The sequence below is a fragment of the Epinephelus moara genome, chromosome 16 (genome assembly GCF_006386435.1).
Source record: "Epinephelus moara isolate mb chromosome 16, YSFRI_EMoa_1.0, whole genome shotgun sequence".
In the NCBI taxonomy this organism is placed as follows: Eukaryota; Metazoa; Chordata; class Actinopteri; order Perciformes; family Serranidae; genus Epinephelus; species Epinephelus moara.
The window spans coordinates 25,123,686-25,133,463 of record NC_065521.1 but is presented as its reverse complement, the minus strand read 5'-3'; the positions used below and the strand labels follow the sequence as shown (position 1 = coordinate 25,133,463).

General features: G+C 43.7%; 1 protein-coding gene across 1 annotated transcript in view; it reads right to left on the bottom strand.

Annotated features, from left to right (window-relative positions):
* The window catches only part of c1ql4a (complement component 1, q subcomponent-like 4), a 10,810-nt gene extending 2,683 nt beyond the window's left edge, over positions 1–8,127 (bottom strand). Inside the window, exons 1-2 of the mRNA XM_050066048.1 lie at positions 7,763–8,127; positions 6,016–7,439 (exon numbers count right to left, since the gene is read on the bottom strand). Coding sequence (XP_049922005.1) covers positions 6,016–6,561 — 546 coding nt within the window. The 5' untranslated portion in view covers positions 6,562–7,439; positions 7,763–8,127. The remainder of the gene's footprint in view (positions 1–6,015; positions 7,440–7,762) is intronic.
* Positions 8,128–9,778: the final 1,651 nt, after the last annotated feature.

Here is a 9,778-nt window from a genome sequence, read left to right as displayed (position 1 = left end):
AAAAAAAAAATCCCCTTTCCCCCTGGTGCCCCTACCCATTTTCCCCCCCCCCCCCCCCCCCCCCCCATCTAAGCCCAATGTTCACCATCTTTCAACACTGGAGCTGTGCTCAATTTTCTGGACCCTATCTTAAATTGAACTCAGGTCATGGATGTTGCGTCTAACACACAGCATGTTGGTGACCAGTGGTTATGTCCCTGTCCAGTCTAAATCAGATTGATTAAGGGAGCTGAGGAGTCGATCTCCTGAGGCTTCACAGCTCAGCAGCCGCACAGTAAACCAACCACAGCTATTGTTACACTACTATAACAGTCTTGTTTCATTAGATTCCAGATTCTGTTTTCCACAGGGGTGTTTTTAGGCAGAGGCAGCGTAGAGTGGATCTGCCAAAAACAGCTATATTTCTCATCGCAGACCAAGTCAGCTTTTCCCATTTTAATGTAGGATACGTGTGCACTGTAGCCACATTAGGTAGGAAACTTAAACCAAAATAGATTTGAACAAAACATTGTCTCAGCAGGGAAAACAATGAAGAAGTGAAAATCAGATACACTAACACCTGTTTCTCAGCCTGTCTAAATATGACACGGACTGTCTGAGATGGGGAGAAGTGAAAGGCATGAAGCACAGACCACAAACCTGAATCACTAAAATCATGTATGTAATTAATTTATACAATAATACGACTATTGTAATGTAAATGTATACCAGTAGATAAGCTCATTGCACCCCTATCTAAAATTCTGTTTATGTACTAAATTGCCACATAAAGTAGGGTTTGAAATGAGTGTAGCAGAATAAAATTGATTGAAACTTAAGCATCATTAAGTTCAGAGCACTGAGGGGCAGCAGTCGTAACGTGGCCTAGAGCAACAAAATGGTCAAAAACAACCCTGTCTGTTTATTTAATTTATTTAACCTTTATATAACTAGGATAGGTACCAGTGAGATTTAAAACCCCTTTTTTAAGGGGCAAAGATAGGCAGCAGCACAAGATAAAAACAAGTAAACACTATACAATGTATTACATCGCCTTGTGTTTAAGAGGTTGACAAATAAATCAGCAACAGGTTAAATTATTTGATCCCTTCATACTCAGATGGTTCAGATGGAGAGATAAGAATATTCTTATGTAATCTGACATCCTTTGTATTTGTATCTGTTTATGCCCGTCTTGTTCCATCAGAGGAAAATCAAAATTCATGAGAGATAAAAAAAATATTTTGTCTAACAACAGTCCATAGGTCGCAGGCAACACTGAGCATTCATTTGTCATATAATCAGAGGCGTACAAAACATTTTTTGTTTATGTTTTGGGTGCTCTTGTGATACCCAGGCTGCCCAATTAGTTTAATTAAATACTGAAAATAATTCACTCTTTCACAGGCCCCCATAAGACCATCTCTCAAATAACGACACCAATCCATTGTCATCTGTAAAGGTTATATTGTTGTTCTGCTTGACATGTGTAGTGACAGCCAATATCACATTTGCATCTTTGGCTGCAGCTGACAGTGATGCTGTTGTTGAGACTTCTATCGACACAAGGCATATGTCATCCTGCTCATTATTTTGGCCAAACAGTGTAACGGAGGGAGATGTAGGGAGATCTTTCCCCCCTCAGGCCTTCTCAGATTCTCATGACTTAATGCATGAAAGTGCGCTTGGATACCGTACGACAGAGTAATATTCATCAGTCAGTGTAGAGATCATTTTACCAATATATGATATATGAATTGGTGCTTCAGCTGATGTTCCTGCGCGTGAAGGAATAATACAAGCCATCCATTAATGCAGATGCCAGACAGAGAGGCATGAGGGAGCCGTGGTGGGATTAGGACAGGCAGCCGACAAGAGGAGATGGATACGGCTGGAGGACACGGGCTGATCCGTGTGAACCAGGCAGCACACTGTGCTGATCCTGGAGCTGGAAGGGTTGTGAGCCGTGAGGCAGGGGCCCCCAGGGTTTGCCTGTGGCTGTCTCTGTCTCCGCCTAGCCCTTTCATTATAGGGCCTCCAGTAAACACGCCTGGGAGCAGGGGGGGCCACAGGCGAGGAGCAAGGAGTTGGGAGGGGATGTGGCGGTGTGGGGAGCAGCTGCAGTGTCATTTTCTATACAAGTGGAACCGCAGCGCTGACGAGAGACAAGGATAGACAAAAAGACGAGAGAAAGGGGGGAAAAAAACAAGGGCCAAGTGGTTGAGGAAAGGGGAGGGAGGGGTCTAGAGTAACAGACTGATCAAGCGAGGCTATTTTGTGAGACCGGTGAGATGCGGGGGTATATGAAGTCTTGTTTTTATCTGTGGGTCTGTGCTCCACTGGTAATAAAACTGACAGGATTCATTCACTGTGATATACTGACCTCTTAGAGCGGAGACAATAGAAAAGTAGCTGTTAAACTTACCTAAGGGACTCCAGCACATGGCAGGAGCGTTGGGGGCGGGTGGGGTGGACGATGTTGTGGAAATAGAATATTTATTGAATAGGTTTTCCCTCTCCGTTGGGAGCCCGGGGATTACATGGCGACAAGCGACAGCAGCATTGAACCGTACCTTAGATTGTATTACCTGCCATTCAGTATTAACAGTCTGCAGTCTGCTGCACTGTAATGGTCACAGTGTGAAGGGGATTGCCTTCTTTTAATTTTATGTTTCATCAGAGGCTCATTTTGATATTTTATTTAGAACTTTTGCGTTCTGAAAAGACAACATTAACTTGTCTTTGTGGAGCATATTCTGCTCACTTTCTTGCTCCTCGCTCTGAGGCTAATTATATTTCACCTGTATCCATGTCTCTGTACTGGGGAAGTTAATACAGGTACCGGTCATTACAGCGAGTGATGACATTTTAACACTACTGTGTGTGAAATAACTTGACCTTTAACTGAGCTATTAAAGGAGTCTGTGACAGGTGAAAAAACAAGGGGGAGATTAAATGGGAGCCGAGCCAGTATCTATTTGTCTACATTGCACATTGTATTAAGAAAATTTAATATAGATATATACAGAGGTGCACTATGGGAATATAAATGAGTAGGTGAGCAGCTCGCATACCAGTTAATGAGGGGAAAGGGAGAAGTTCTGTTGAGAAGGTACGCATAACGTATTACCAGCCTTCACAGCATAAAGCATGCCGACATTAGCATAGACTGTCTTAATAACATTTACTTCCACGCTGGAATATTAAGTAACATACAACTCATATATCCTTGACAGCAATTTAGGAACAGAGTGATTAAACATGTTTATAATGGCAGTGGCACAAATGAGAAGTGCATTCATAACTATTTGTTTTGGGCCAGGCTAAATCAATATTCAATCATTAAGTATCATAAGGATATAATATGGATTCATCATCCTCCCAGAATGGGTTATCAATTTGTCACTGTGTGCCTTCTATTTCCTAACCTTGCTTTTAAGAATTAACAGGGGGGGATAGGGTGTAACAGTGTTAAGCACATGTCCCCCTGAATACTTAGAACCTGTGCATTTGTACCCCCAATGAAAACAATTACAATTTAAAGACATTTACAGCATCAATTGATGCAGAAAACGCACAAATTGGTGCATAAAATTTCATCAGAATGCAGGAAATTAAGAGTTTGATGCTCAAAATTTTCTGCTGGAGAACGCCTAAACCCCCTGTTTCACATGCACCCTCCCCACCCAATGTTGAAACGAAACCTACGTCCCTGCTCGAGCAAACATCCTCATCACACATTTGAATTGTACTGTAAGTCAATTACCGTTGCATTACAAGCATGAAAGCAACTGGAGTGTGACCCCCCTTCAATTGCAAATCCCCTGACTCCGAAACCCTGTCATGCTGCAATGATTTGTGAAAGTTAGATTGAGGTGTGAGCAGGTGGGCTTTACAGAGTGGGGATTTAGTCAAGGTAATAGGTATTGGATCTACAGGATTCCTGTGGAAGCCCTGCCACAGTCAGCACATCCTCCCTGAGATCCTGGCATTATACCACACTCATGTCACATGGCATGAGTTCAACAGCCAATGCAGCGTGCCTATTTAAATATCATTTGCAAAGTACAGGCGTTATACATCAACAATTCCCAGACAAAGTCTGTTGGTATTTTGAATTAATTAATTCGGTTTTTAAACACCCCCTATGTGCAGTTGGGGCATAAACACAGCTTGTAAACCAATTTCATCTCTTTCTCTGGCCGACCTTGATCACTTGTCAAGCCGAGACGTGTTGAGTGGGTGTCCATTGGTCATCGTGCCTGATCTCATCCTGGCCTTCACCACCAGCCTCCCTGATGCCTCGTCTACCAGCCCACTGTCTCCACACCTCCATTAAGTCATCTATCTTCCTCTGCTCCACCCCTGATCTTCCCATCAACTCACTTGTCTTGTTTTGCTTTCACCCTTTCTCTGTCTCAGAGTGGACGTCTCGGCATGTCTACGTCACGTCGGGTCTCTTGTGTTTCATTCATCCTCCAGAATGAGTTGTGAATCTGTTAGACTGGCTGCCTAACAAACCCAAAGTTACAAATGACCTTATCTGTGAAGGTGTAAAAGTTACAACACAAGCGAAAAGGGAAGGTGGCAAATTTGTGGCTGCGGGGGGGATTAAAACAAACCCAGTGGGCTGACAAAATATCCAATAAAGCCTCAGCACCTACGGCAATAGTAAAACAGGCCGTTTGATTCTACAGTCAGAAATGCAACCTGTCAGACATACTGCCCATTTAGTAAACCCCAGCTATTGACTGACAGGCAGAGCACCCGCCTGCCTCGGGGCGCCAATAACTCCAAACATGATCAGGTATTCTGCAGCACTTCATATACACTCCATTTCCATCTACCAGCAGCTCTGTTTGGGAAGAACCTTGTTAGGCGAGTGCTCTGTTTAACAGAACTGTTTAGGGAGGCCACCTGATGGGTGTCAGATGAACCTGGGTGAGGTTAAATGATTGAGTTGAGTGAAAAGATAATTAATGGAGAATCAATGAACAAGCTGGGGAGGGGTTAGGAGAGGAAAGTATAGCGGGTGTTCGAGGGATCTAATCTAAGATGTATAAATTATTTAGCAGGCTAAGATGACTTGAATGACAATATAGGATGTTAGGGCAGGCGGCTTTAAACATATATACTCACTTTTGTGGCAAATACGAACAATTTTAAACATTTAGTTTTACATCTCACCAAATCAAGTCTAAAACTATTCCAAATCAGCCTTATTTACAACTGTGGAATTGAACCATACAGTATGTATGAGCCTGCATTAGCCTGTGTGCACATGTTTAAACAGTCCTTGGCGCACCGCATGTCTTAGAGAGTGAGGTCTGAGCAGAGAGCATTTGCATTTGAAGTCCTTGATGAATGAATGAATGTAAAAAGCAACTTGAAGAATGTTTCCTGAATTTGGAGTCCTCTGATGAAATCCCTGTGATTTATCCCACCTCTCCACTCCTCTTCCCCCCATCAGCCCCTCTGTCTTTAATTAGTGTCTGGGGAATGAGGGAGTGGATGAGTGGACTGTCAATTTTACATTCATTATTTATTTAGCTGAGGTGTAAACTGACTGGTCCACGTACTGACAGACATTTCTCCTGTGCTCTTTTGCACTTCTGTTTAGGCGATAATCAAGCTCTGTGTGTGATACTTACTAATTAGCCTGTTCCTTTTGGCGGCTGCATTCTGCCACTTGTCATTTAGCCACAGAACATGTGAGAATGCAAATATCCATAGCTGTGATTTTAGACTGTATAGCATGAATTCCCCTTAATGAGGGGAAAGATTGCTATTTCATTCTTTGGCTGTCATGTTGCCACCTGCTAAGTGGAATGTGCTCTGAATCTGAAGAGCTCAATGTTACCGAGGTGAATGCAAGTCAATGGTAACACAGGACGGTCAACAGTGGGGGAAAAAAATCTGTTGCGTGGTCGTGTGTATGCATACATACAAATACATACATGCAGACCCTCTATTGTACACACACTTTCATGCACACACAGACGAACACACACACACCCACACACACTATTTACTGACCAGTCCGTTCTTCTTCAGGTCTGCCCACATGCTGGTCCCATCACCACCTCTCATTAGAACATGGTAGGTGAAGAAGTAGATGCCAGGCAGAGGACAGGTGAACTTGCCGGTGCTGGGCTCATAGTAGTTACCTACATTGGTCACCACATCATCAAACTTCAGTATTTCGCTCCCCTCGTGCTGCTTGCGTAGCCCTGCGTAAAAGGCGATTTTGGGAGTGTAGAGTGAGGGAGAATAGCCACCAGGACCTGGACCTGGAGGCCCCTGTGGCCCAGGTTTACCAGGCTCTCCAGGGGGTCCACGTGCTCCTTGAGGGCCAGGAATCCCTGGAGGCCCACGCAGCCCAGACTTTAGCTTCTTCCCAGAGTAATCCTGGGGCGCAGGAGACACAGCTGTCAGCTCCTGGCCAGGCTGAGACGTAGCGTAGGGGTCACATACCATCCTGCAGCTTCCAAGCATTTCATAATGGCTCCCTGCATTTCCGGTGTTCCCCCCTTTGGTTGTGTGGACCAGCAGGGGAATGGCCACCAACAGTATTAGAACCATGGCCACACCTACAGCAGCTCCAATGACACGTTTCCTGCGGCTGAGCCGTGAAGCGGCCAGCGTCAGGAAGTCCTCTTCCCCCTTGGCTGGAATCGTGCCGGCCAGGATGAAGCCTCTCACTGAACCAGTATGGTATGAAAAGGTGAAGAAGGATGTGGAGAGGAGTGGGAGGAAATCACTGGACTAAGTATGAGAGAGAATGCAAAATGGAAGACAGCCAGGAGGGAAACAGGTGGATGAGAGGATCCTTGAGAAATGATAAAGACGTCCAAGGGACCAGGAACTCAATATTTAAAAGCCTAAAAAGATGAAAACTTTACACACCACTGTGTCTAAGGATATAAAAAAAAAAATCTGGATGTCTCAGATTTGTGGTGACACGCGGCAAAAAAACATAATTTATCTGATGAAGTCTGTATCACCTTTTTTTTTGACTTCCCCTGTTGTCCTCCAGTTTATTTTTCAGCATCAGACAGAAACCATGACTGGCACTGAGAGGGTTGTTGTGGAAGCAGAGCTTATTAGAAGTATGCTGAAAGGAGGACTGGTGCCAAAATCAGCTCATTGAGGAGGGTGTGGAGGTATTGTTTGTTTTGCTGGATGAAGTATGATTTACAGTTTGTTTTTTTTCTCTCTCAAAGAAAAATCTTCTTTCAAGCCCCCCCTAACAAAGCACAGGATTTCACTTCATGTGGATGTCTCACTTAATGCCATGACTGCAAGTGACAAAAGTTCACCAGAGATCTTTTCCTGACACAATCATCTTATGACCCTCCACTTCTATCTTGATCCCACTGTCCACATTTAAATAGGGCCGTTTTCTGGAAACCAATAACACTTTTTGTTTTTAAAGATTCCTCCTCTGGCTATATCTGCATCTGCAAAGAACAGCAAAAATACAATCAGTAATTGATTTGTCCTTATTTACAGATATATATACATCATTTAACTGTAATATAATTGCATTAATTTAAAGAATGTTAAATAATTAAATTATACATAAACATGAATATCATTTTTTTAATAAAAATTAGAATAATGATTTCTAGAAACACGCATTTTTTAAAAATTTTGCTTTACTGTATTTTACACATGTAAATTACATACAATGCGTGATTATCTACAACGCGCCATGGACACATTTCTGCTTTAATTTAAAACCGTTAAAAGAAACAGGAAAAACAGACAAAGAAATACTCACCATCGGTTCTTTAAGATCGGGAAAAAAACATATATTTGGAGGATAAAATTATCTGTGCATCTGCTCAGCCCGCGTCCCACCACAATGACTGAAGGACTTTGGACCGCTTGAGTGCCGAATGGAGAGCCGGTGAGCCGACGGGCGCGCAGGAGATGCCAGGAAAGTGATGAGAGTTTCTTAATCAGCGCTTAATCCCCTTCTTTTCTCTCCAGGTAGGAAATTGAGTTTAAATGCCGCTAACTTCAGAGGAAATGAAGCCCAGTAAATGCCTGCTGGAACACTTTTTGACGCAATTTTCCAAATGAGGGACGCACGGCAACCTGACGCTCCCATCCAGAGTGGCTGTGACTGTACCGCTTATCGCAGTGTTTGGTCCATGGGCAGTACTAGTCGACACCTGTTAGATCGACCTCTCTCTCCCTCTCTTTCTNTTCATGTTTAGTCTGAGCGGGGGGAGGAGAACATACCTGAGGGCCCAGTTAACCCTGTTCTGCTTCTTACACTCAGCTGCTCTGTGACCCCGTCTCCTCTCCCCCCCCCCCCCCCCCCCCCCCTCTCTCTCTATCTCTCTCTCTCTCTGACACACACAGACACACACACATCAGCTCTCTATTAAAAAAAATAGTTCACAGCCAACTGTATGGATACTGACATTTATTTGTAACCTATAGAGAACTAAAATCCACTCCTGATTTTTTCTCCCTCGTCTTCTCATTTTTCATTATCATTATCATTATGTGTGAGCCAAAATAAAACATGCACTTCATTGTAAACTTACACAAATGTGAACCAGACTGCACTGACGCCTCCCATCTGTGTCTCGTTAGCCTGACATTCACCTGTTGTTAGAGGCAAACTCTTAGCAAGAAAAATGTTTGATAAAGTGTTGCAAAACGAAGGCAGATGTTTTAATCTTCTGTGAGCCGCTGAAGGGAAGACAGAGGACGGTGACTGAGTAAAAGATGCCTCAGCATGATGTGTGAGGAATGGAGAGGAGACACTAAATGTTCCCCAGACCATTGTCTGTGTGTGTGACTGGCATCCCACAGCTATAAAGCCTCATTAGCGAGACACCCTGCCCCACACATTGTGCTGCTCTTTTTTGCTTTACCTAAAGTCTCATACACAAACACATACTACACTCTGGTACACACACAAACACGCATGCACACACACAGACATATGCAAGTGTACATACACAAAGAGGGTTTTGTTTTTTGTTTTTTTGCACCATTAGGCCATGTTGCAGTAGGGAAATAATGTGATGCCATGTGAGTTAAACTCCTGATCACCCTCCATTTCAGGAACATCTTGGGCAGATTTTTTAGCTCATATCATCATTTCCTTGGAGTCTTGTGTCACCTGTCTGACAGGCACAATCGCAAATCTGCGAGTTTAAAGTTTAATGACTGAAGCATTGGGCGTAAGGGGAATAAGGTCTACATACAGTATTGATGACATCCTTTTTATCAACCACCACCTCCTCGACCTCTCTCTCCTCAGATATGATGACCACTGTCTGGCCATGTAGGGATCAGCCAACCTGATCCCTCCGGACACGGAGAGGCGGATAATCATCAAGTTTTAAGGTGGGTTTCCAAGGATGGGTTGGATTTAGTGGGGAATTGCGGTGGAGGGCGTGGAGGGTTTGGGGAGCAGTGGCCTGTGATATTTCCATTGAGAAATGTTGGGATAGCTGAGCAACAGCAGGGGGGAGTTAAATGCTGTGTCAGTCCCAGTTTGCCGGGTCAGTCAGTCTGGCCTGCTAGAACAGTGCTCAGAGGTCCTAAGCAGCATGGGGCAGATAATCATTGCCAACAGTCAGAGGCAATATGCTCAGGATTGGATTTTTAAAGGCTGTTAAAATATTACTGAGGTGATTAATATTGAAATATGCGCATGTCTTTCAGCTGTCTGTCTCCCTCTCTCCCTATTCTCTTCTTGATTTGCTCCCCTTAGCATTCACACTCACCTGAAATTTCAACATTATGCATTATGTTGATGAAATGTCGCTTC